The sequence below is a fragment of the Brassica napus genome, chromosome C9 (genome assembly GCF_020379485.1).
Source record: "Brassica napus cultivar Da-Ae chromosome C9, Da-Ae, whole genome shotgun sequence".
NCBI classification, from domain to species: domain Eukaryota; kingdom Viridiplantae; phylum Streptophyta; class Magnoliopsida; order Brassicales; family Brassicaceae; genus Brassica; species Brassica napus.
The window spans coordinates 63354536-63382355 of record NC_063452.1 but is presented as its reverse complement, the minus strand read 5'-3'; the positions used below and the strand labels follow the sequence as shown (position 1 = coordinate 63382355).

Sequence of the window (27820 nt, the reverse complement as noted above, 5' to 3'; positions counted from 1 at the left end):
CATGTCATGTCATCTTCAACATCTGTACGAGAAATTCATTTTATCTAAATTAATTAACTACGATGCAAAATGATAAAAGAGCAAATAGTTTTGTAGGAGAACTAACAAAAGATTGTAAACAAATGTTAACCAAGTTTACAGAAGATTGTATCTTTTCTGTTTAAATTTTTTTCTTTAGCAATTACTTTATGATTGTGTAATTTGAAAAGTGGAACTCTATTATTTTATGTCGTGTAATAACTGAAAGATTCTGTGGTCTGGTAGAGTGACCAAGACTGGTCGAATTAAAATGATAGTAAGATGAATGAAAACTATGCAGCATCAATATCAAAATTGCTTTATGGAAGCAAAGAAGAGAATAACAAAGGAAACCTTTACTTTTAATGGGTTGAAGAATAGGTTCTAAATCTAAACTCTCTTCTCCTATAATCTCCAGCAAATAGCAAAAGAGTGATCTCTTTGCTTTCGATGATATCTTTCGTGTAATCTCATGCGTCGTCGAGATCGAGAGCACGTTAATCTTCTTTGAATGCACGCAAAAAGTAGATATCTGTCTTCATCCTCCGAGTGACTTCTGCTTGTAACCGTTCTTGATCCTATCGTAAAGTTTCTCCTTAGTTTTACGTTTCTTGTCCATTTTCAATCGGTATCTTTCCTCACGTTCCCTCTCGTAAACGCCTTTCCAATGCACTTCTCCGGTTAGTGGCCATAGCCATCTCTCCCTTGGATGGTCGTTATCATCTGCTGCTTCTGCCAAGTCCTCGTCCATGCTTTTCAGTAAAGTGAAGTTAAAGTACTTGGCCCACATTAAACCTCTTCGTTGCGGTAACGGGTGTTGTTCCTCTAGTGAACCGTCTCTCGGGTTTATGTAAACCATCTTTCTCCCGCTGTGGTATGCCCACACATTAACCAGCAGTTCCAAGACCCGGCAGTAACAGTGCTTTCTCTACTCATTGTTCAAAACAAAGACAATAGAATAATCAGAACTTTGTGAATGTGGGAGAACAAAGTCAATAAGTAAGAATCTGGATATTTATACCTCGAGCTGCGATGAAGCTAATGAGCAGCTTTGGGAGTCGTTAGGATTGTTGTGCAATGCATCTAGAGACTCTGAGAACATCCTGTGATTGCGATTTAAAAACTGGGACGGTGAGTTTGGAGGAAATGGTTGTATATTTTGTTGAATATGTTGAAAATAGTAGTGTTACCGTGAGAACATGACAAACTCGAGGAAAGATGGAGTTGGCATCACCCAATTATGGAGAGAAGACCAATGATGACCATCTTCAGGCATGGGAGGAAGCGCTTCAATGTGTTCTGGCAACCCATACATATGCCGGAATGCCTCTTCAAAAGTGGTCCTGCATCAGTTCAAAATCCAAGAAACGGATGTCAACTCTGCTCTCTGAGTTTCAATGTACAAAGAATTGAAGAGAACTGAATTCGCATAACTAGAAAGAATAAAGATATAATTAGTTCAATTCGAAGGAGTACCTGCAGTTTCCTCGGTTAAGGATATCACACATAGACCAGAACGTGAGTGCATTTCTACTTCCAAGTGCGTCACCATCAATGTCTAGCTTTGTCCAGAAGTAAATAATCTCTCCCTTGGTATCCTGTTGTATAATGTTTTCCAGGGACCCTTCAGCTTTAGATGATAACGAGACCTGTCTCCACAGCAAAAAGTGTCATCAAACAGTGAGCGGATACAACGACGGGTATTGGCCTTTCAAAATTAATCCACTCAAGCTTTCAAGTAGTTCAACATTTAGAGTGATACTCATAATCTGTAACTTCGAAAATGAATTATCAAAAACACTACTTTTATAGGACTACCTTCCTACCAGCAGCACGCCATGACTGAAATCCAATCCAAGGTCTCATGTGAATGCTATCCACTTTAGTTGCAACAGAAAACATTCCTCCAATTTCGCAGAGGATATCTCGATAATGACTATCATTCAAAAGAGGTAATCTGTCTGCTGCATCAACGTCGTCTGAGCTTAGCCTTCGATCTTTACTGGACTATAGTGAAGATATGACAAAAAAATCAGAAAACAGCAATATGATTAAGCACAGGTTTACACTGGATTAGAACAAACCAATAAAGAAGCTTACCAAGCTCAAACCACGGTACAGAGATCCATGATGCAGAAAGGGCCAGGCACCAGCTCCATTGTAAACCTCATAAATACATAACGGCTGACCAGTTCGTTCAAGCTCTCCTTCATCCCGTTCGTTCACCTCAAACTTTAGCTTCTCCGATTTGCGAGCATTCCGGTATATCTCTTCCCAATCCTCAACATCTCTTTCCATTCTGTCCTCTAGCTATATCTCAGACAAGGAAGATATCATTCAAAACAATAGAGCAATGCAGCTCAACAAGACACAGTAAAATGTCTAGTGAGAACCTAGAAATATGTCTGATGGCAGCAAAATTTGATACCTCCTCAGATTCTACTTTCTCGTACTCTTCAGCTCCTTCAATCTCTTCAAGAACATCCCAGTCTAATTTGGAAGGAAGCTCATCTGATAGAAATATGGTGTTGTTGTCAACAGGGTTTGTTGACTCGACAACACCCGTTAACTTCTCTTCGAGTTGGAAAACGATTCCACGTCTTCCAATGGATGCATAAGTGGAATCCTGGATGAAGCTTTTTGGCTGCCCTATTTCGCTCCTGAACAGACTCCACTCCCACGAGGTTACTTGAAGTTGAGAAATAGAACCAGGCAAGAAAGTATCAGATGGAAAGTGGACTATGTTCTCCAAAAGCCTAGCATAACCAGTTATGCATTCTGCTGCCATCATGTTCTTAGTTAAAAGTCTTCCTGAAGAGGCAATTGTTTGAGCAAATTTAGAGAGACTTCCATCTGATATCAAGGGTGAGAATGCCTTTAACAATGCATCAGGGTCGTTTCTTCGAAAAAATATTCCATGAACTCCATCAGCCATCTGCAGTTAAAGATCCATTAATAAGCAAAAACCAAAGAGCTATATGGCATTATCAAGAAATGATAAGTTACACTGTACTAACATATTTTTTCATGACTGGAAAGTCAGGTGTTATAATTGGGATGCCAAAGCTCATAGCTCGGACAATTAAGGGAGGAAAACTTTGTTCCTCTTGTGAAGAAGCATAAACAAGAATATCAGCCATCAGAAGAACTCTGTTCACATCCTCATTCAAACCAAAATGCCGAACAGTGCCTTGGGTCATCCCAAGCCTCGATGCAACCTCCTGCATCATGTATTAACATACAATTATATCTTCAGTATGCAATCTCAATAAATATTATTTGCACACAGCCGAATCAAACATTAATGTGTTTTTGATAGCACGACCTGAATCATATAGTAATCACATGAATGCATCCTTCTCATGCAAAATTACTGTTAAATGAGCAAGCAATATGAACTTGAATTAAGAGAAATTTACAAGAAGTTTTCATATCTGAACTGCTTAGAGTTTTAGCTCAAGACCAATGGGCCTCTCTTTGTTGATAGCATCGATTGTAGAAACTATATTTCCTAACCTTTTAGGAAGAAGCCACCAAAACTTTTTTACCTGTACAGCATTGTTCTGTCCTTCGGTAGAATTGCCATATAGAAAAACAAACTTAAAGGAACCGCCGGTGTCTTTTCTCCTCCCATATCGTGTCAATAGTGGTCCCAGCATGTGCATTGCCACGGCATTATCCCAAGAAAACTCATCATAAAAGAAGGAGCTCCCGAGCACCATGATGACCAGGTCATCCTCGCCAAATCCGTTAATCTCTCTCAGTTCTTGCTTTGTGTGGACTTCACTGTAGCTTTCAGCAGCCCAAACATCGACTACTGATTCTGGAATCACAACGAAGTTCCCAACATCAAGAATGCTATGCAACATCTGAAAAAAAAAAGATTTTAGTCAAATATACAAAGCACGCTTTGATACACTTCAAGTGGTTATACGCTTATTGCAGACAGGAATTTACCGGCAGAGTAAACTGTGGAAAGACAACAGCATTTGCTCTCGCAAAAGCACTTCTCCAGTGGGAGATTAGAGAATTTTGGCCCATCTTTTGGTAAACAGGCAACCGATTTGCAAGAATATCTTCATGAACTATCCATATAAGTGGCACTGAACGAAATGGCTCCTGCATTAGGCTGCAAAAAAGAAATGAGCTTTTATCATCACAGAATGGCAACCACAGAAGCAACTCTCAAAATTCTGAGACGCCCAGCAACTAGTTGATTTTTCACATATTAGGCAGCAACAGCCAGCATAAGTACGCAGTACAAAGATCACTCTGATCGCAGGCAACTTAACAAAATTAATTCACCCACCTTGAAATGGCTTCTTTTGCTTCAAGCGAATCAGCAATAACACCTTCAAAACTGCAGAATATGAATCACTGTAACTTTATCCAGGTGGAGGGGAGAAACAAAAAACATTCAATAAAGCACATACATTGTCCAATCAGCCTGCCCCAGCTGATCTGAAACCAGAACTTTAACATGGCCAGCTAACTGTTCCCATAATGAACGTGCTTCACCATTCTCTACGGCAAAAACCTGACAACTTTTAAGGTCACAAGCTTTTCTAAGAGATGCGGGAAATAAGACTCATTAACGCTTGTTTCTACACTTGACTGCATATTTACGGCGGATTAACAAACAAGAGCATCTATTTTGCTTATACCATAACACAGGAGAGAAAAAAAATCTTCAATATGAGCGCTAGAGCTGCAAGCATAAAATGCCATAAAGTATCACCTTAAACACATAACCCAGCTTTTGAAGATTCTTCATCACAGTGACCAACATTAGTGTTCGGGAATCTTTCTTCATATTCCCTAGTATCTGTCAATCATAATACATATAAAAAAAAAAAAAGTGAATAGAAAATGCATGGAGACGTACGAATAAAAAGCAACATGCGACATAGATCAGAGAAAACAAAACAGTGTGTATACATAACAACAGAAATTTTCCAAAGCCAATCTGGAAATGGCTAAACGACAGATAAACAATGTCAACAGTTACAAAGTAACCGGCCTACTGCCACGTTTAAGCATGAAGTGCCAACAGATTCCTTGGCGCATCTACAACTACAAAGTAATTTACTTCAGTTACATACTAATTAGCTACCCCAATGCATAGAATCTAACTAAAACACATGGCATTTTCCCAGGAGCCTTATATGGCAAGCCAGGGAGTTGAGGTATTACTAACTACTGTTACTCTCTCTACTGACTCAGCCTCAACACAAAAAAAAAGATCTTGATCTCATTTAGATTGCTTTTTCAACCTTGCTGGTGGTTCTCTGCTTTAGCTATGCTAAGAAAAGAACATAAACCAGGGTTCACATCAAGTTTTTTTTACGAGGAGATCTCTTCTCATGGATTCTTAGCCAAGACCTTTCATAAATTCTAATGCCATTGACCAATAACCACTTGGCATGCTCCTCTTCTAAACCAAATCATCCTACTAAGTGTATGAAAACTAAGCGCTTATTAGAACCAATATTCATTTCTAACCTCTAAGAGTAAATCAAATTGGATCTAGAGCAAACTCTTTCATGCATCGATTGAAAAGATAAAGAAGTTCAAAACTCACGAGAGCAAGCCTAGGCGGACGAACGCCGATCCTAACCCCAGACCGCAACGAATCAAGCCCTTCCCCTTCAATCAACGTCCTCGCAACTCCTCCAGGAACATACTTCAACGAACTCCCGAATCCAATCCGCCTCCTCGCTCCCCCTCCTCCCCTCGCACTCCCTTGCCACGCAATCGAGTCCTGAAGCAGCACCGAGGACATGACGAACGCGCAAACCGTGAACGCCACCAGAAAATAGAGCAGCCAGTTGCCGCGCGGCTTGAGCCACGAGAGGACGCCCTTGCGGTTAAGCGATCTGCCGCCAATGTGGTGAGGACGGGCGGTGCTACTACGCACGGAAGACCGATCCAATCGATCTCGCCTGTCGCCGCTCGGAATAGGTTTGAGACGGAGACGATCTCGGACGACGCTGTGGTTCCCGTCTCTCCCGGCGCCGCCATTGTCGTCGATCTCGAACGAGAGAGAGTTTCTCATCGTGGAGAAGAGAAGAGAGAACGAAGATGCTTCCACTTGTATCTCTCTGTGTGTGTTTTTCAGGTGCCACAGTACTTCACCATTACAGATTCAGATTGATTTTTTTTTGCGTACTTTTGATTTGAGTAAGCGAATCTGTGTATAAGAGGAGGAGGAGACAGTGGTGGTGGTGGTGGTGGAGAATGAGCAATTTTTGTCAAACTTCCCCAAAAGAAAATTCGCTAAATTACATTTTTAAAATAATAATTTTCTGTCTCTGCTTTCACATTTAATTTTATTTATTATATTATTTTGTTAGGTCGGTGGCAAATAAAATTTGTTTCGTCAAAAGATCAGATTTCACGCGTTTATTACAGTCTAATTTGCTTTTTTGAGCGGTAACTGTCACTATTAGTGATAATGGAATCTCTCTCTTTCATAAGATCTCTATCTACATTTTACGTTATTTACGTAATAAATAATGGTTTTCATAATAAATTAGTGATAAGTGACAAGTATTAACTGGAGATGCTACTTTCAATTATTTTTATTTATTATTACTTGAATTTACCTCTTTGATCGTAAGATATTAAAATCTTGATACTATATATATAGTACTAGACATTTTTTTTTTCGTTAACCGCGGATTTCCAGCGACCGTGGTCAACTTACTATTCCCGCGAGGTCCACGGCACTCCACGTATTCTTGGGATTTAACCCTAGTCCAGGTGGCCAACGCGAATCGAACCTGCGGAGAACGTATTGGTTATGGGCCTCAACTACCTCTAGGCCAACCGCGTTGGTTTAGTAGACATGCTTTATACGATCTTTTTTTTTGTCACAGCATTATACGCAAGGTATGTAACTGGTAATTTGTACATAATCATCTGCCATATTGTCATTAGATGAGTATTAAACTGCGTAAACAATTGGATCTTCTAGCGTGACGATTGAGTATGAAACAATCAAAATTAAATGAAAACATTTAATGATCACTTATCAAATGAATAATAAACTAGCAATTACATATTTACATGCAATGTTTATACAGTCCTTATATTGTATCACCGATCTGTAAGGGCATCTCCATCCTAACTCTATTTTTTCCTCTAAAATGGAGTAAGGAATGCTCCAACCCAACTCCATATCTCACTCCATAATGAAATTTATTCCATAAATGAAGTAGTTTATTTTTTGTTTGTTCATCACTTCATAATGAAGTGGGAAATGAAGTAGGGTTAGAACAATTTTACTCCATTTTCACTTTTACTCCATTTTGAGTTTTACATTGGAGATGCTCTAACACAGACAAAGCTTAATTAAATGCAATCTGTATTCTACAACTGGATTCAATGTAGCAGAGTTTTGTTTTTTGTCTTCGATGCGGCATATGGTTACATACGTTTTTCTTCAAAACTGAGAATGGAATAAAACATAATACCATAACTAAACAAATGAGTGATTTACCAATTCGAAAACGTGCGTAGATAGGATCATTTCAAACGGATTAGACGTAGCCACGTAGATATTTTATCTGATGTCTTTTCAGCAAAACAATAAATCGAAGTTATGAAACACATGCATGCTCCTCCTCATCGTCACTACCCTTCTTTGTTCTCCGTATGTTGTACCTTTGCTAATCGTTTATGTACTGGGGTCCTTGATAGAACTCTCACATAAATCACATTATCTATTACTGTTTACCTTTTTTCTTATCTTGAGTGGTCTTCTAATTCTTCAGATATCTATCTTCATTGGTGCTATTCACTGAGAAATCATCAGTGTTTTAAAGTTCAAATGTACATATACACCCGTTTTTCATAGTCATTTATTCTAATGTCATGGTCCATATTTAATAGCTATACATACTGTTGTGAATTCGTGATTAAGTATTTTATTTGCCACTTGTCTGGTTTCTAGATTTCGGCATTAAACTCGAATTTATATACTAGTAAGATAGTCTACAGTCTCCAACATATATGTCTAAACAATAAAACATAGTCAGAGTTCCAGCCAAGGCCGGATTAGATAGTAGTCTCGGGTAACATTGTTGGAAAATGGTGATTTACACTTTGTAAATCGTATAAGTAATAAAATATTTAGTTCCACGTATAGTTGAAGTCATGTGACATAACTCTGGAACTATAAGTACTAAAGAACAAAACAAATTTCACAGTTTACAATATCATATTACTCATGAACGGCCGTTCTAATATTTTGAAAGTTATAAATAACTTAGTAATGTTTATATAATTTTTGATTTTTTTTGAACAGTTATATATGCATATATATATATATATATTCCTAAAGTATTTATAACTTTCACAAGTAATCAATTAAAGCCAAATAAATCAATGCTAAGCTATTTCTAAAAATGTATCCAACACCTAGAAATAATAGACAGATTTTAGAATAAAACAAAACGTAACCTTAGTAATTAAACCGATATTACAATAAGCCCAAAAAAATATTGTACAGAGAGAAAGAAGAAACACATCCCTAAATAGGCCATGCCCATTGGCTATTGCCACCACTAGGTTAGGACAGAAGTCCCCAACTAGATCAAGTAAAAGAAAAAACTAACTGGTCATGTCATGTGAGTCAGATTTCGGATTCTCATTGACCAATGATAAAGTGACACATCATAGATAACGTTTTATTTCTAGTTTTTTTTTTCTGCTCAACCCGTTTCCATTTCTAACTAAAACCTCCCAAAAATTAATAAAAAATACAAAAACGTCTCTTCTTTCTCCGCCTCACAATTCATCGCTCTCGGAGCTCAGCTCTGCTTCTGCCGACGAGGCGGTTGAAATGGCGGCAAAGATTCCTTTATCTCCTATCAGCCATCAGTTATGTCGGAGCAGCTCCAGGTTCTGGAACACAGCTACCACTCTCCCGTTCTGTTCTCCGGTTTCTTATCCTTACCTCATCGGCTCGTCGAGTCGGTTACGCGCTCGCCACCCTCTGGTCTCTTTCGCGGTTACGAAGGTTTCTCTATTGCATGACCTTGGAGCCACCGGGGCAGTTCTTGGTGGAGCCTACGCGCTTGTCTTAAGCTTCGAGAGTCTGACGAAGCGAAATGTGATCTCACAGGTCTATTCACCACTTTAGTTTCTGCTGTTTTCCTTTTTTGAACAAAACCAAAAAACGAGTACACTCTTGTTGGCTGTCTGAATGAAGTTCCTGTTGCAGTAATAATAACTAGAAACATGAAACGAGACTAAGGTATACTTTGATGTGAGTTCATGTTTTAGCTCTGGATTTGTGGGGATGAGGATTTTGATTATTTAATGACGTTTTTTTTCTTTAATTGTTTTGGATGAAACAGAGATTGAGTAGAAAGCTTGTGCATATACTATCAGGTCTGCTTTTTGTACTCTCGTGGCCAATCTTCAGGTATGCCTTTCCCTTTACACTAACCAATGAAACCTATCTATTGAAAAATCAGCATCACGACTGCTTTTTCTTCATCTTTTAATTAAGTGTAGCGCATCGAAGGAGGCACGATACTTTACTGCTTTAGTTCCACTAGTGAATTGTGTAAGGCTTGTTGTCAATGGATTATCCATCTCCCCCAATTCCACGTTGATTAAATCCGTCACTAGAGAAGGAAGACCAGAGTAAGTTGTTGTTGTTTAGCCTTATCTCTTTGTTGTCTGACTCCTGATGATTTTCAAGAATCTCATTACATATTTCTTGTTTTTTTTCCCCAACCAACTCGGCCCCCAGAGAGTTGCTTAGAGGTCCATTGTTCTACGTTCTAGCCCTCCTCGTCTCTGCGGTTTTCTTCTGGAGAGATTCTCCTATCGGTATGATCTCCTTGGCAATGATGTGCGGTGGCGACGGTAAATTTTCTTATCAGTTATACATCTCTCTCTTTTTAGGCTACCTTCTTGATTGACTAACGCTGTTTCTTGCATTTGATACGTATGTGATATATGTAGTGGAAACAACTATACACGCGATCCTTATATATAAATAATAGGTTGATTTCAAATATTACCGGAAAACTAGGGTTTCTTGGACTCATTGGGTTTCAACATGGTGGAGGTTTCATGAAAAATATAATATCGTTGGTTATCTAAGGATGTTAAACCTTAACAATGGAGAACCGTAAAGGACTCTCTTAACACTCAGACACTTGAAATACTCAAAACTTTTAGCCTAGTTAAAATATGATTTAAGTATTAAATACTATACATTTTCTTTGTCATCTGTAAGATAACTATCATAATTTGTTAATTATATAAAACACATGTCTCTTTGTAGGAATAGCTGATATCATGGGACGCAAGTTTGGATCACAAAAGATACCTTACAACCCAAGGAAGAGCTTGGCAGGAAGCATTTCCATGTTCATATTCGGCTTCATTATCTCCATCGGGTAAAAAAATAAACCCACAACTGATTATTCATATAATCTAGTCTTCTTCTTGACCAAAAAAAAATCTACTCTTCTTGGTGAACAACTCTTTAAAATTGGGCAGACTTGCAAATAAACCAAAACGTTATTTTTTTTTTTTTGGACAAACCAAAACGTTCTTTCTATTACAATAATTATGCAGGTTACTTTACTATTATTCAAGCCTTGGGTACCTTCACATGAACTGGGAAACGACCTTTACAAAAGTCGCGATAGTCTCAATGGTCGCTACGTTGGTCGAGTCATTACCCATCGCGGATCAAATAGACGACAATGTTTCGGTTCCTCTGGCTACTATTATGGCTGCTTATGTAAGTTTTGGATATTAGATTAATTATATCCATCGTAAACCGAACAAAATGTACTTGTAACACTTGTGAATCTGACCTAGAAATTTAGGCATAACGTAACACATATGCTAGTAGTTGTATTATTTGCATTTATTTTAGCTCTGCGTCATTTACATTACTGCTCAAAGATTCATAACTATTCTAGTTTCGGTTAAGGAATTCGATACATAGGAAAAACAAAATGGACCACAAAAGAACCACAGGACACTATAATGCGTGATGCTTTAAAAGATTTAGCTTTTTGGAAACTATACGGGTAGTATGATTATTATAGAAAATATTCTTTTAAGAAACTACAGAGCTATCAATGTAATGTATACCGAATTAAGAAAAAGTTATCTAACAACCATGACTCTATGAGCGGTTGTCATTGATGCATTGTTTAGAATTTACTACTACCTCCGTTCCCGAAAATAAGATGTTTTAGATTTTTTTCTTGTTCCACAAAGATATATTTTCTATATTGTTAAAGTACTTTTTTATATTTTTAAGGAATATTAATTGAGAATATTTGAATTGATTAAATTTTATTGGTGAAAATTTATTGGAAAGTGTATAAGAAAGTAAAAAATAAATTAAATTATAAACATTTATTAAATTTTTAATAAGCGTGTATACTCTATAAAATCTTACTTTCATAAACAGAAGAAGTATATTATAGTAATGCTATTCTAGTAAATATTTTCAAAACAACTGATGTATATGGAGGTCCAAATCGATGAATATATGTTACAAACAAAATTATTATAACTATTTTTGTTATTTCCTCATAATTGATATTGATAAATTCAAGTTTCTTCCGAAAATAGGTAAGGGGTTTTGACCAAAAAAAATAGGTAAGGGGTAGGTCTTGAGTCATTCACACCACGTATATAATCACTAAAGTAACACTGAGAGCAACATTAACGGCAGGATGCTCCCACTGGAACTAATACAATAGTATTAAAAATAATATAATTATTTCATAAAATGAAGCATAAAAATGTGAACCGATATCAAAGATGCAAGCGGCATTAAAGTGTTTCGAGGAGTTATTAACAGGGCGAAGTTTTTATTGGAATATAAGAACATGTTTAATTGGGATTTTTAGTTTTTTTAATTAATAATTAAAAGATAGTTTATTATATTCAGCTAAAAGTGATTTTTTTACAATCGGTCCTTAGAGCATCCACATTGAAGGTTTATGGGGGAAATTCACACAGAAATCAAAAAAAAAAAAAACTCAATCACATGAACCTCTACCTCTCTCAGCATCTGCATCAGTGAACTCCATGGAGAGTTCACACAGTTGTCGAAAAAAAAAATATTAAAATAAACAAAAGAAGTGAACTCGTCTCCTGCGAGATCATTGCACTGAACCTTGGGCATCATTGTAGCACGGGCCCCACGTGTCGTGATGGCCCACGATTAGTATAGTTGTTATTTTTTTTATTTTTTAAAAAAAAAAATCAAAAAGAAAAAAAAAAATTTAATAATAAAAAATTGAAAAGATGAACCCCAAAAGGGTTCACTGGTGTTCTTACTCTAAAGCTCTTTCGGCTGAACCCCTCTTTCCTAAAGTTCAACACTGTAGCGTGGACCCCACCTGTCGTTGCGGCCTGGTCTAGTTTTTTTTTTTTTTTTTAAATCAAAAAGGAAAAAAATATTTAATAATAAAAAATTGAAAAGATGATTACTGCTCTTGCTCTTACTGTTTAGTCTTGCTTTCCCATTTTCCAAGACAAAATAGTAATGAGCAACTCGTCTTCGTATTCCGTTGGAGAAGCTCTGAGAATTAATAAGCTTGATGAAAAAGAAAAGATATAAGATACATGATCCTATGTGTTATCTGATGAAGCATATGTACATTCGTGTGTGCGTGAGCAAGTTCAAACCTTTGTTCAAAAAAAAAAACTCATGTATAATGTCATTTTGGCATACGCCACTATACTATGCTTGTGAATATGAAAACTCTCTTAACGAAGATAAAACAAAACAATACAACTGGATCAGCATCTATCTACTAGGTAAGCTATTTCCGCTATTGGATCGGTTACGGAAAATAGTTGACGCCACCAAACCATCGTCTGACACTAGTTTTTCGAGTAAAAGAGCACGTACATTAAATGCATATCTCATAGTATCCAATGTTATTCATTACTAAATTCGTGGCATGTATGATGTATCAATAAGTTGTACCACGACGTTTGTAATAAACGACACGGAGAATTAAACCGGCGAAAACACTAACGTCATCCGAAAGCAGCCGGTTCTGGTCTCCACGCGTGTAGCGGCAGGTTTGCACGTGTCGTCCAATGTGAACGAGAAAGTAAAAGTCTTAAAGGGTAGTTTAGTAAAAATGACGAACCTGCCAAGTAATAACGTTTCCGCTTCTGCATTAACACTCGTCACCTTTATAATTCCGAGATACATAATAGAGAGAGAGAGATCTTTTATTCTCTAACCTTAAATGAAAATAATCGAAACAAATTTAATAGAGAATCATCAATATTTTGAATTAAAGAGAATTAGCAAGTAAATTAATTCATCATAACACACGGCGATAATCACACGGTTTCGCCGCCGAGGGAGGAAGCAAATCGTTTTTTTCGACATTCCGATGATGGAAGAGACGGCGGAGATTGTCGGAAAAAGTAGCTTGCATAAGAACGTCCACAATCACAACCGTTACAGATACCTCTCCAGTTACGGTGGAAGCTCCTCCGTACGGCGTTTTCTCTTCTTCGTCTCCTGCTTCGGTCTATACGCTTTGGTGGCCTTAACGTACGCGTGGCTCGCGTTTCCACCGCATATAGGACGTACGGATCATGTCTCGTCGTCTTCGCTAGGTTGCAGAGAGGACAATGAGGGTTCATGGTCTGTTGGCGTTTACTATGGCGATTCTCCCTTCACTCTCAAACCTATTGAAACCGTGAGTCTTTGAATTCTTCCTTCAGTTACAGATCATTCTAGGGTTCATGAATGTATAATCATAATTGCATTTTTTTTTGGTGATTTTTGTGGGTGATGGGAGATAGGTTAATGTATGGAGGAACGAGAGTGCAGCATGGCCTGTGGCTAACCCTGTTTTAACATGTGCCTCTTTGACCAATTCTGGTTTCCCAAGCAACTTTATAGCTGACCCCTTTCTCTATGTTCAGGTATATGCACTATCTCTGGCAGTGTTCTAAAAATCTGTATATGCGCAAATTGGGTCTAAACAAAATACTTTTTCAATAAAAATCAGTTTAGATGTTCAAAAAATAAAAAAAAATCGGTCTTGTCGTCAACCTAAACAATAATCCTCTATAAAGCCCATAAATATCGTCTAGTAATTTTTGGAACACTGATCTTTGGGTTATCTTGTTTGCTTCATGAATACAATCTTTGTTGCAAGTAACCAAAGACTTTTTGTGTTTCTGATCAACCTTGTCAAATCTTAATTTTATTATAACAGGGTGATACTCTTTACCTCTTCTTTGAAAACAAAAACCCAATCACACTGCAAGGGGATATAGGAGTTGCTGAGAGTACAGACAAAGGAGCAACTTGGAAGCCTCTTGGTATAGCTTTGGATGAGGCTTGGCACTTGTCTTTCCCATTCGTCTTCAACTACAACGGACAAGTAAGACACACACTGATAATAAACAACGTTTATCTAAATTATTATATCTTACTTGATTTTTTTTTTTTTGTTTTACAAAAGATATACATGATGCCGGAGAGCAGCCAGATAGGAGAGCTTCGTCTCTACCGTGCTATCAACTTCCCCTTAACTTGGAAGCTGGAGAAAGTCATCTTACAAAAGCCTCTTGTCGACTCCACCATTATCCACCACCAAGGAAACTACTGGCTATTTGGATCAGATCACAGTAGCTTCGGAACCAAGAAGAACGGCCAGCTAGAAATTTGGTACAGCACCACTCCTCTCGGCCCATGGAAACCACACAAGAACAATCCTATCTACAACGGCAAAAGAAACGTCGGTGCGAGAAACGGAGGCAGAGGGTTCTTACACGATGGTAATCTCTACCGTGTTGGTCAAGATTGCGGCGAGAATTACGGGAAAAGGATACGCATATTTAAAATAGAGACTCTTTCCAAGGAAGAGTACAATGAAGTCGAAGTACCCTTCGATTTAGAAGTCCCCCGTAAAGGTAGAAACTCTTGGAACGGAGTTAGGCAGCATCATTTCGAAGTGCGTCAGCTAAGTTCCGGTGGATACGTTGGTCTTGTTGACGGCGACCATGTAACTTCAGGAGATCTATTTCATCGAGTTTTACTCGGATATGCATCTCTCGCTGGTTCTATCACATTGGTAGTGTTACTCGGGTTTTTGCTCGGGGTTGTGAACTGCATTGTTCCATCGACATGGTGTATGAACTACTACGCTGGGAAAAGAACCGATGCGCTCTTCAATCTAGAAACTGATGGTTTCTTCTCGGAGAAGCTAAGACGGATGTGTTCTCGGTTAAATCGAGTACCTCCCTTTCTGAGAGGACTCGTGAAGCCTAGCTCTAGGTTAGGAAGATTAGCACTCGGTTTGATACTCCCCGTAGGAGTCTTTCTCTCATGTCTAGGCGTCAGTTACATATACGGTGGAAGCGGAGCTGTTGAGCCTTACACTTTCAAAGGCCACGCGTCTCAGTTCACGTTAGCAACTATGACTTACGACGCACGTCTCTGGAACCTCAAAATGTACGTGAAACACTACTCACGATGTGCTTCTGTTAAAGAGATCGTTGTCATATGGAACAAAGGGCATCCTCCTGAGCCCACCGAGCTAGACTCCGCCGTGCCGGTCAGAATCCGAGTCGAGAAAAGGAACTCTCTCAACAACAGGTTCAGTATCGACCCGTTGATTACAACCAGAGCCGTTCTGGAGCTCGACGACGATATAATGATGTCCTGCGATGAGATCGAAAAGGGGTTTAGGGTTTGGCGGGAGCACCCGGAGAGACTGGTGGGATTCTACCCGCGTTACGTTGACCAGAGCATGACTTATAGCGCGGAGAAATTCGCGAGGAGTCATAAGGGGTACAATATGATTTTAACCGGAGCGGCGTTTATGGACGTTGGTTTCGCGTTTGGGCTGTACCAGTCGGAGAGGGCGAGGCTTGGTCGGGAGTTCGTGGACGAGCAGTTTAACTGCGAAGACGTTCTGTTGAATTTCTTGTACGCGAACGCGAGTGGTTCGGCGAAGGCGGTGGAGTATGTGAGGCCGTCGGCTTTGGTGCTTGATACTTCGAAGTTTTCGGGCGTGGCGATAAGTGGGAACACGGATCAGCATTACAGGAAGAGAAGCGAGTGTCTACGGAGATTCTCGGAGTTGTACGGGACCTTGTCTGATCGGAGGTGGGAGTTCGGTGAAAGAAGAGATGGGTGGGATTTGTAGAAAGAGGGAGTTGTTAACTTGTAAGTCAAGCAAGTAGTTTTTTTCAAATAAGTTTTAAAATATGAATTTTGTAGCTCTTTGTTCTATGATGTTAAGTTTAGCCTCTGTATTTCTCATATAATCGTGTTATTAGATGTTTAGAAGCTGTTGTAGGGAAATAGAGAGGTATGGAATATTGGGAATATCGTGTTTACGAGGAATGAACATAGCTTATGTATTCACTGCATGATTAACGAGAGTTTTTAATTTAGGCTTTTAACTCATGATTTGACATTTTTTGTTTTTATTTTTTTTGCATTTTTCGGCTAAGAACTAGCTTTTAGACCATAATTAACTTAGCTTTGGCTAAGAGATGGTTCTTAGTTTTTCTTAGATTTTAATTAAAAAAAAGCTAAGAACCGTCTTTTAAATAAGAGATATAAGAGCATCTTTAACGCAGGTAAAAATGAGGGTTTTTCAACTGTTTGTGGGCCCCACTAACGCGCGGGTCCCACACAAAAAGAAGGAACGGTTGCTTCAGTTACTGAATTAAGAGGCGGTTCAGCTTGGGTTTTTGTACTGTTCGCAGGCTTCACTGACACATGGCGATCTGCGATTGGTTCCTTTTTATTTTTATTTTAAAATCAGACAAAATAAAAAAACAGTAAAAAATAAAAAATAAGAACCCCCAAATGGGGTTCACGCGTTAAAGATGCTCTAAGAGCCGTCTTTTAGCCGAAAAACGTAAAAAAAAAAACAAAACAAAAAAGTGTCAAATCATGAGTTAAAAATCCCGTCTAAAAGATCGGGATTAATCATGCTCTTATATCTCTTATTTAAGAGACGATTCTTAATTTTTTTTAATTAAAAACTAACAAACGGTTCCCACTTTAAGAACCTTGAACCCGGGTTCTTAAAGTCTATGTAATGTTTCTCGTACCGTCAGGAATGGATCTCATAAGGCTACTCAGAGTGATGCAGTCTGGCGTGAATCCTCAAAAGACAGGTAGAATTGTCGGCTATAATATCGTCTATGTAATGTTTCTCATAATTTGTAATAGCATAATTAACCAGACAAAAAAAAAAAAAAACCTTGAACCCTGGTTAATCATAGTGTTACTGAAGAACCTTTGACCATAGTCTCAAAGTTGGGCCAGTTTTAGATAAAGGACGGATTCTACTTGTAGTGGGCCGAATCATTTTTAAGCCCAACATAGGAGAGGATATTAACTTTCTCACATTTTACTTAAAAAAAGAATTGATAAATGATGCAAGAAAATGGAGATGATGTCAGGGCTTACAAAACATTCAGAAATGAAACATAGACTGGTAATGAGTGAGAGCAGTAAATTACTGCAAATAATACTATTTTAATCGGAAAAAGGGCAGAGAAGAAGTTTAAAAGAAGAAGTTGAAGGAAAAGGAAGTGTGGCACACAACATTTCTCTCTCCTCCATCAGTTTTCCCCTCATTTCTCTCTCTGCTCTTCCCAACACTCTCTTTCTCTCTCTCTTACCTTTTTTTTTTCCTTCAATCGAGAGTTGTTCGCTTTTATTCGATACCAAATTTTCGAAATCGGAACCCCCCACCACCACCCCCTATTCACTGTACAACAGATCCAACGGTTCTCTGATTTTGTTTCTGTTTGATTGTGAAACCGATTATTCCTCTAACTTGATTCTACCATGGGTCGTATCGAGACGTAGAAGAGAGGAATGGAGAAGGAATTCGATTCAAAGCTTGTCCTTCAAGGCAATGGCAATGGCGGAAGTGTCTCCAGAAGCAAGAGCTTCTCCTTCAAAGCTCCCCAAGAGAGTTTCACCATCCAGGACTTCCAGCTCGGCAAGATCTACGGCGTTGGCTCTTACTCTAAGGTTTATTATTCAATTCAATTCAATTCAAAATGCTTTCCATCTTCTCTCACCAATGTTGGGCTTTTTTATTCATTGAAAACCTATTGAAATTGATTATGCAAAATTTTATTTAAATTTGATCTCTTTTGCCAGTTTTTGAGTGCCTTATGGATAATTAAAAAAAAAAAAAAAATCAGGTTGTTAGGGCAAAGAAGAAGGAAAGTGGAACTGTGTATGCGTTAAAGATTATGGACAAAAAATTCATCACCAAGGAGAACAAAACAGCTTATGTGAAACTCGAGAGGATTGTTCTTGATCAGCTTGATCATCCTGGGATCATCAAACTCTTCTTCACTTTTCAAGACTCCTTCTCACTTTGTACGTATCTCTTCTACTTCAAAAATCAATGTACTTGTGTGGCTTGCTATACACAAATTGATTTTCTCCATATGCTTTTTTTGGTTAGATATGGCACTTGAATCTTGCGAGGGTGGCGAGCTTTTCGACCAAATTACTAGAGTACGAATAATCCTCTGAACCTTCGCGGTTATTTCATATTTATTGGGCTTAACCAGAGGCCATTAGCTCAACTGGAAAGTACTCTGGCTGTTGGGTCAGAGGTCCCCAGTTCGAGTGACCGCTGGGACGAACTGGCTGGGGGGGATTACGGCTTCGGCCAAACCTCCTAGTATTCAAAAAAAATATTATTGGGTTTAGACATACCATGATGGTTATTTTCTGTGTTTGTGTGCAGAAAGGTAGGCTATCTGAGGAAGAAGCTCGGTTCTACAGTGCACAAGTTGTGGATGCTCTTGAGTATATACATAGTATGGGACTCATACATCGTGATATCAAGGTAAACTCCACTATCTTCTCTTTTATGGCCTCTACAATGCCTAAGTGTTTTTTTTTTTTTTTAATTCAAATGGTAGCCGGAGAATCTGTTGCTGACTTCAGATGGGCACATCAAGATTGCGGATTTTGGAAGTGTGAAGCCGATGCAAGATAGCAGGATCACTGTGCTTCCTAATGCTGCTTCTGGTAATATGACCCTGTCCATTAACCTTTCTAATATTTATGGGCTTTAAGGTCTTATCAGACAGTTATTGTCAGATTCTGGTTTAACTGGTGACGTATACAGACGATAAGGCGTGCACTTTTGTCGGAACTGCTGCTTATGTTCCTCCGGAGGTTCTCAACTCATCTCCAGCAACTTTTGGGTAAGAGTTAATTTGCCTTTTTTCTTTTTTTTTGTGGATTACAATATCCCTTACTCTGTGGAACATTATTCAAACAGAAATGATCTCTGGGCTCTGGGCTGCACTATCTACCAAATGCTTTCAGGGACTTCTCCATTCAAAGACGCTAGTGAATGGCTGATTTTCCAAAGAATTATAGCCAGAGATATAAAGTTCCCAAGTCATTTCTCAGATGCAGCAAGAGACCTCATTGACCGGTTACTGGTAAGATACTATCAAAAGCCGCTGTCATCACCAGTCAAATGATAAGGCAGCAACTCTTTTATACTGTTGTGTTCTCTCTCTCAGGATACTGATCCAAGCAGAAGACCAGGTGCTGGGTCAGAAGGTTATGCTGCCCTTAAGAGACATCCTTTCTTTATGGGAGTGGACTGGAAGAATCTAAGGTCTCAGACTCCTCCAAAACTAGCCCCAGATCCTGCGGTAGGCTTCTGATGCTCGTTACTATTATCGTTTTGTTTGTTTGTTGATTTGGTTATTTTTTACCTGGCGTGCAGTCTCAGACAGCATCTCCGGAGAGGGAAGACGCTCATGGTTCTTCTCCATGGAACCCGACTCATATTGGAGATTCTTCAGCTGCACATAACGATGGGCACAGTGCTCCTTCTACACCTTCTGAATCATCATCGGGCTCCATAACACGGCTTGCTTCAATAGACTCTTTTGATTCGAGATGGTGGGCACATTCAGGCTTTCTTATCCCACTGTTTTCTTGAAAACCTGATAAATTTTTATTTGTGTGAACGTTTTGTTATAACAGGCAACAGTTTCTGGAGCCGGGAGAATCGGTCCTGATGATATCAGCAGTGAAGAAGCTTCAGAAAATAACGAGCAAGAAGGTGCAGCTAATACTAACCAACAAACCCAAGCTAATCTATGTTGACCCGTCGAAGCTAGTTGTGAAAGGGAACATCATCTGGTCTGATAACTCGAATGACCTCAACGTTGTAGTCACTAGCCCTTCTCATTTCAAGATTTGCACGGTAGGAATCATTTCCTTAGGTTTTGTCTCTCTAGTCTCTCTACCAAATATGTCTGAAACTTAAACTGCGAATCTTCTTGAAATCTGCAGCCAAAGAAGGTTTTGTCATTTGAAGACGTGAAACAGAGAGCTTTGGTGTGGAAAAAAGCAATCGAGACTCTTCAGAATCGCTGAGAGAAGCTCCTGGGAAGAAGAATGGTTCTGTTGTTTCTACATTTCTCTGTGTTTTCTTTCCTTTTAAAGATATGAACTGAACAAACTCGATTCATCAGATGTTTTACCATAGCCGACAAAAGAAATGTTTACCATACCCACCTTTGAAAATACCATTTCCATATTCCCACAACTTGACACAGGGCTAGTTAAAAAAATTCGGGGTTCTTGAGCCAAATTTTCTTTAGGATCTTCTGGCAAATTTTTTTTTTTAAAAGAGATCCCTTATATAATAAAAGCGCAAGTCACTCAAGCAATAAGATGTTGATATGTAATTGTTTTTACAAAAAAAATTAGACCAAATTCTTTGATTTCAAATATTTATGTAATTGCAAAATTATTAAATCACTGTTTTTCCTCGAACTGATATCATCATATGTTCCATGAATTCAGTAACTCCTGATACCAACTGCTCATCTCATATATAGAGTTCAGTTAACTATTTTTATCTTTCGATTCTTATTTTTTTATTCTTTTTAACAGTTTCACTTTCTTTGTCTTTTTATGTAGGTTTTGAGTGCAACAGATATCTTTATCCAAATCGATCATTTAAAAACAATTTTTTTATGATTCTTTCTACATGATTCAAGTTGATATCACAGTTTACTTCTATTTTGTATTCTATTTTTTTTTTAAAAGAGTGAAAACCAGAGATTTGTTTCAAAGGATATTACTATTAGAAGCATGAAGTTATTTGATTCTCAGCGTGGTTATTCCTATGAAAGAGGTAAACTGATTAAATTTAAAATTGTAATTATCTAAAATATGTTTAGATAGATGAAGCTTTGTAGACATTTTAAAAAAAAAGTTAAAAGAAAACTAGAAAAATAGAGTGCGGTTAAACATGTGTTATCTAGGTTTAGAAAATATGACTAAAATAAACGGAGAAGCTGTATGGGAAACATATGTATATCTTATTTATAGTTTGTTGATTTTACTATCTTTTTAACATCACTAATTTTAATAATCTATCAATGAAATTTCTACGAAAAACATATTTTAATATGAAAATGGGTGCAAGTAAATATTCAGTGAAGATATTTAATCAAGTTTTACATGTGTTATCTAGGTTTAGAAAATATGACTAAAATAAAATTTTATTTTATGCTTTGAATCATTATAACTTATGATCAGATACTTTAGAAAATAATGAAAGTAACCCGTGCGTTAGCACGGAGATAATACTAGTTTTTAATAATACTTTTACAAAATATTAGTAAGAATTTTTTTAATAAATTTAATATTGAATATATATACAACCGAATATAAATAAGAAGATATCAATATCAAATTATTTTGTTCGTTTGTGTTAGTTTTTATTTAAAAAAAATCAAAATAAATAAGTTAAATTTTGAATTCTTAATATTACTAGTCCGATTTCATACATAAATTAACTCTGGCCTAACAATTGAACACAAAAAAATTAAGTTGAAAAACTGTTTTTTGATTCTTTTGTTTATTCAAACAAATCAAACAGTTGTATTTCAAAATTAAAATTACAAGAAAGTATTTATTTCAAGTATAACTATTTTGTCAAAACCATGGTTACAATGTTGTAAATCAAAACATTGTCCAGTGTTAGAAACCTGCATATTACGAACAAACTAAGAATGTGAAAGACAAAATTGATTGTTTTTAATAAAGGTTTCATACCATTGAGGACCAAAACCATAATTTTCTGAGAGATAACAGGAAAAAAAAAACTATAGAAAATGGTTTCAACAATCTTCTAAAATGTACTCTGACTAATGTTTATTACCTCATTGTTATGATCAGTTAATTTATTCATCTACTAAACATGAATTAGTGACAAAACAAATCTGTTTTATATAATTAGTATTCTTCTAAATTTCTAAAATGTTTTAAGGACAAATTACTCTTATCAGATAAGTAAATAAATACATAGAATAGTACAAAAATTTTATCATTACTTAATGATTGAATCAAGAATAGCTTTATAATTTTTTTTTTAATTAGTAAACTCTTATATGGACCCATAACTTTTAATCTCTATAGTTTTTTTTTTGTCTATTTCCAAATGATGTTCAAAATTTAAGTTACTAGTGTCATCAAAGACTATCCAAAATCTTATATGGTATGGATCAATGTAGATTGATTTATGAGTTAAAGGAAGCCAATTTGGAGTCTTTCAAAATTTGTACAAAGTGTGACTAACTGAGACAATCATATGTAGCTTTAAGTTTTTTTTAAAGGGGCTTAAGGAGTTATTCATTGGACAATGTAGTAGTATTTATATATAATACTTATTATGGAGCCATACTTATTATTTTGGGGTTCAATTGTAATATAATTTGGTTAAATCAGGGAACATTTCAAAACAAAAAAGAAATAACAATTTTTAAAATTTCAATTGTAATAAAATTTGGTCAGTAGTTAAAGACATCATTTATACAAAATTTTAATTAGTAGTAACATTTTTTTCTTACAAATAGATTCATAACTTTACAACTCTCTAAAATTAATTTTTTTAATTTAAATAAGAGATTTTAAAACTCCGTTGAGACAGAGACCAAATGCTTGAATTTTTTTAGTTTTGTAAGTCGCACCTAAACTCCCTAGTAAGGTGTGGCAGATCTCCATTTGTATTTGACTGTATCTACTAATTATGGAAAAGCTGTTAGCATCAGAGTTAACTCTGTAGATGCTCTTGATTGGGATTTTTGTTAACTCCCTGGTGAATATTTTTTCTTACAAATAGATTCATAATTTTACAGCTCTATAAAATTAATTTTTTAATTTAAATAAGATAGTAAAAATTTAAGCTAGTAGTGACATCTTTTCTAACAGATAGATCCATAACTTTACGGCACTATAAAATCAAAACTTTATTCACATTAGTTAGTAAATTTTTGTAATCAACGAACTTATCACTTGTAAATTAAATTAATTTTTAGATATTATAAAATAAGATATATAAGTAATGTAACAACATATATTTATTTTGGTAGAATCTTGGAAGTTGGAACATTTTCTTCATGTTCTAGTATAACTGTAACCATACAATTGTTTCACACTTCCCCTTAATCTTGCAAAACCATAGGACCACCACAAGTTTCTATTTTTATGTAAGGCTCTACATTCCATGCACAAGCTAGCAACAAAACTGAATGCATTCAAAGAAAATGATAGAGAGAGAAGATTGACACATCAATCCATATATGTGTAAATAACATAGAAGACATGCATGTCATTCAATGATAGTGATGAACACACATGAAATTTATTGCTTACTCTTAGCTCGTAAATGGGTTAACCACAATACTTCAGTTCTGTCAAAAAAAAGTAAATGCAAACAGCTTAAAAATTAGAACACACTCTTGTAAATATCTACTTCTAGTACACCAACTAGTCGCTAGTCAAATCTTCAACTAATTTATAAAAAGAAAATTCCAAAGAAATAATAATTCTTACTTTTATATTAAATTCAAATTTATAAAAAGGAAAATAATCACTCATTGACTATATAGTAACTTGTCTGTCTAAACATTCCAAGGTCGAAATAACGCCTAATAAGAGAAACATTTCTTATAACTAATTGATAATTATATATTGAAAAACGTTTATTTTCTTCTTCTTTTTTACTCGGGATGCCTCAAACACGAACAAAGCTCATGGTATCATCATTGATCCAATCATATTTCTCCAAGAACGGATTAGGAATCTTCGAAGTTTCAGGATATCGATCGATAGAATCTTCCCAAACATTCTTATCATCAAGATTCTTAAGAACCTTCCAAACACAGTTGTTAGACTCGAATCCAGCTCCCATACTCATCATTAATATCTTGTCACCTTTCTTCAACCTCTTCTTAGCTTCCATGTAACCAAGAACGTACCATAAACCACCAGAAGATGTATTCCCAAACCTATGAAGCGCCATTCTGGCTGGCTCGATATCGAATTCCGTGAGCCCCAAGCTTTTCCCGACACCTTCTATAATCGCTCTTCCTCCGGGGTGAATACAAAAATGGTCTAGACCTGTTTTCAGGTCTAGACCTAGTCCCGAGCTTCTGGACTCTCCTTTTGTGGTGGTTATTCCTTTAAAAGCGCGGACTATCGCATACCGGATGAGTTCCTTGAGTGGCAAGACTCTAGGGAGGAGGACTTTTAGGTTTAGGGTTAGGGCTCGAGCAGCTGCTTTTTGAAGGTACTTGGTTAAGAGAAACCCTGGGTGCCCATCTTTGTCTTCCATTTGTATGCAGCACGAGTAGGCCTCGTCTTCCGAGCCCACGTGGGCTCGGACGGCAGTCACTAGCTTCATCAAGGCCCGGTTCTTGAACCGTGGTGCGTTGGTTAAGAGGACAGAGCTTCCTCCAGCACGGAAGAGACAGTTTGATAGCATCATCGACCTATCTTTACCGCAATACCAATGAGGACCCATCGTCTCGGTGCTAACCACAAGCGCAAACGAGTTCTCACGAGTCTCGAAGATCCGTTGCACTATATCTATCGATATAACGCTCGCGCTACACCCTAGACCCGAGAGGTTGAAGGATTTGATGTCTTCACGCAGCTTGTATCTATTGATGACTCTCGAGGTTAGAGAAGGAGATGGAGCGAAGAGAGAGACGTTGACGACGAGAATGTCTATGTCTGAAGGAGAGACTAAACCCTTTGTCTTGTGGAAAAGCTTGTCGAGGGTGTCGAACATGATCTCGTCCATCTCGGAGTGAGCATCGAGGAGTGTAGGAGAGGCTTCTCTACCTTCAAGGACGTTTCTTGGGCCGTACGTTTCTTCTCCTATACCGGAACTAACCATTGTGCGAAGGAGAAACCTGTACTCTTCGAGACCCAAGTTCTCGTTGCGTTGGACGATCTTGGCACAAGTCTCGGTGTCGAGTTTTCTCTCGTCTTGGCCCTTGTAGCACTCGTAGTGAAGCATGAAACAGTTTCTTTGGTTTCTTTTGTTGAGAACGTACTTGGAGATGTAGAATATGAATAGAGTTGAGACAAGGAACAGAGAAGGGAGTGAAAAGAGCTCCATAGAAAGTGTATTTGTGTTTTCTTTTTTGTTTGTTTCTTTAAGTTGTAGGACATGTACGGCTTTTTATAGAGAGAGTGATATGGGGAGCTCTTGTTTAAAATTAATTTTGTGGAACTATAACTCCTGTACCAACTACTTTACTGTTTAAAGATAGTTACAATAAAATTTAAAGTTGTTTCCACCAAAAAAGTTTGAGCATATTTTAAATTAATTATAAAACGAGAGATTTTTTTTTTTGGTGTAAATAAAACGAGAGATTTGCTAAATAGTTTGATTGTTTCATAGAATTGATTTGTTTTACGTTTTGAAAATAGTTTCCATTTATGTAAGAAGTATCACCTATCGACGTACCCTCCATATATATCATATAGTTTTTCATTTATCCTTTTTGTATGCAATGGTTCAAGGCATCTTTCACATATGTTGTTTAATGTTTATTTTAATTAGAAGTATGAAACTTGGAATATTCACAAAGGCATAAACAAAACCAATATTGATAAACAGGGCATGGTCCTGAGATTTCGGGGGCATGAGCTGTGTTGTGTCTATGTAAAATTTTTATTTTTTATAAATTTGGAGACCTAAAATTTTTTTTGCAGCCCTATTTATATGTATTTTTTTCAAAAACTTTGAGAGTCTATTGCAAATGTTTCACCTAGCATGGTCTAGGGCCGCCCTGTTGATAAATGAAACCACAAGCAAAGAATTCTTACCATGGTCTCTCTATCTCATTTGTTGGTTGATGTTATGTGTTAATGGTAACACACGTGTATCATCAAATAAATTCGAACTAGGATAAGATCTGCACGAGGAAAATTTATATGAAAATTATTTAAGAAATATTGTATGGAAAAATAAATTTATATTCTTGATCGAATTAATATTTTGGCCCTTAATTTTTTTTTACTTTTTGTTAATTAAATAATTTATATACAGATGAGCTGATCCTATTTTTTAAAAAATGTTTTAGGTCAAAACATCATTTATCGCATAAGAACGTTCTTAACGTTTACGCAGAAGAATTTCAGGTCTCCTATTTGGTTACAATGAAACTATGTTAGCTCAGTTTTATATCATGATTTAGAAATTTAAAAGTTAATTATGGTCGTGAAAAGTTTACGTTCATGTGTCAATCCTATGTATCTTCAATTTTTTTTTTGTGTTTCTTTTTCATTTTGGTTATTGCTCGATATAAATATTGATTTTGAAGTTTATTCTCATTTCGTTTATTTGTTTTGGTCTGAGATTTCGAAATTTTTTGAGATTTAAAATTTTTAAAGAGATACAGATTTAGGTTAAGATCTGCACTTTTTGCAAAATAAATATTTGATATTTATTACTTATTTTATGTTTTCTGCATATTATGAAATAATAAAATAATAAGTATATATACTAAATAACTAAGAAATCAGTTACTATTATGTAATAAATTAGTGTGTGCATATAAATCAAACGATCATTTTTGTTTATTCGCAATTATTTTAGGGTAAATAAATCAAAACAGTCAATCTTATCTATCGTATATGATATATAATTAAATTTAAATAATATTAACATAGATATACATTATACTTTTAATATGTATATTTATTAAATGAGGTTTCTACTTATATGATTTTATGATTATTTGCATATTTGTGTAACAAAATTTTACACCAATGATTTTTTTTAATGTGGGATGTTTAGTATTTTCAATAATTTATAATCATTTAAAAAAACAATGAAGATTTCAAAATTAAAATATTAACTTTTGAATATATGTTTAATGCAAATATCAAAATATAAGTATGTATTTTCATATGATGTATATTTTAATTTAAATGATATGATATGAAATATATATATTAACATAAAAACCTATTAAAATAAAATTATTTATTCATATGGTCTGATAATCATTATAGATTAATATAGAAAAAAATTTAAACCTTGATCACAAAAGTTTATGTGAGACTTTTAACAGTTTTAGTAATTTATACTCGTTTTGAAAAATTCAAAATACAACATATAAAAAATATCTAGATTTTTTTATTTGATTAATGTAATTGTGTTATTTATTTTAATAATAAATAAATAAACAAAATGATAAAAAAGTATACATATTGTTATCAAATCTTTATTATTTAAAATTATTAATTGTCATATATATTTTAATCACATTAGGTAATTCTGTAAGTTTCATTTAAAGAAAGAATATATAACATTATATTATGGAAATATGTGACAACGTTATATTAAACTATTGTTTATACTAAGTACTCGCATTCTTAGAAATAAGATTTAGAAGATATTCAGAAGTGCCACGTAGGATGAAGTTTTTTTAATTAATA

The 27820-nt window shown here is 36.2% G+C and overlaps 5 protein-coding genes across 5 annotated transcripts; 3 read left to right on the top strand and 2 right to left on the bottom strand.

Moving 5' to 3' along the window:
* Positions 1–258: 258 nt before the first annotated feature.
* On the bottom strand, positions 259–6302 carry LOC106433127. The gene is made up of 14 exons (XM_013873974.3): positions 5600–6302; positions 4757–4843; positions 4452–4555; positions 4328–4378; positions 3976–4147; positions 3567–3887; positions 3036–3239; positions 2447–2953; positions 2119–2328; positions 1837–2025; positions 1495–1667; positions 1209–1361; positions 1040–1121; positions 259–946 (listed from the first exon to the last, which is right to left on the bottom strand). The coding sequence occupies exons 1-14, from the start codon at positions 6071–6073 to the stop codon at positions 557–559; spliced, it is 3117 nt and encodes a 1038-aa protein (XP_013729428.2). The 5' UTR covers positions 6074–6302; the 3' UTR covers positions 259–556.
* A 2438-nt stretch (positions 6303–8740) lies between these two features.
* LOC106433136 (phytol kinase 1, chloroplastic-like) lies at positions 8741–10918 on the top strand. The gene is made up of 6 exons (XM_013873982.3): positions 8741–9145; positions 9381–9448; positions 9541–9672; positions 9782–9897; positions 10322–10436; positions 10618–10918. The coding sequence occupies exons 1-6, from the start codon at positions 8864–8866 to the stop codon at positions 10802–10804; spliced, it is 900 nt and encodes a 299-aa protein (XP_013729436.2). The 5' UTR covers positions 8741–8863; the 3' UTR covers positions 10805–10918.
* Positions 10919–13174: 2256 nt separating this feature from the next.
* On the top strand, positions 13175–16418 carry LOC106433107 (glucosamine inositolphosphorylceramide transferase 1). Its single transcript, XM_013873950.3, has 4 exons — positions 13175–13736; positions 13843–13965; positions 14262–14429; positions 14511–16418. Exons 1-4 carry the CDS (start codon positions 13425–13427, stop codon positions 16197–16199), a joined length of 2292 nt encoding a protein of 763 aa, XP_013729404.1. The 5' UTR covers positions 13175–13424; the 3' UTR covers positions 16200–16418.
* A 1083-nt stretch (positions 16419–17501) lies between these two features.
* On the top strand, positions 17502–20601 carry LOC106433130 (3-phosphoinositide-dependent protein kinase 1). Its single transcript, XM_013873977.3, has 11 exons — positions 17502–18052; positions 18229–18409; positions 18498–18550; positions 18786–18887; positions 18964–19072; positions 19173–19251; positions 19329–19494; positions 19579–19713; positions 19788–19966; positions 20051–20273; positions 20363–20601. The coding sequence occupies exons 1-11, from the start codon at positions 17894–17896 to the stop codon at positions 20444–20446; spliced, it is 1470 nt and encodes a 489-aa protein (XP_013729431.1). The 5' UTR covers positions 17502–17893; the 3' UTR covers positions 20447–20601.
* Positions 20602–23900: 3299 nt separating this feature from the next.
* LOC106433109 (3-ketoacyl-CoA synthase 19) lies at positions 23901–25543 on the bottom strand. Its single transcript, XM_013873952.3, has one exon. The coding sequence runs from the start codon at positions 25488–25490 to the stop codon at positions 24099–24101; it is 1392 nt and encodes a 463-aa protein (XP_013729406.1). The 5' UTR covers positions 25491–25543; the 3' UTR covers positions 23901–24098.
* Between the last annotated feature and the right edge of the window lie 2277 nt (positions 25544–27820).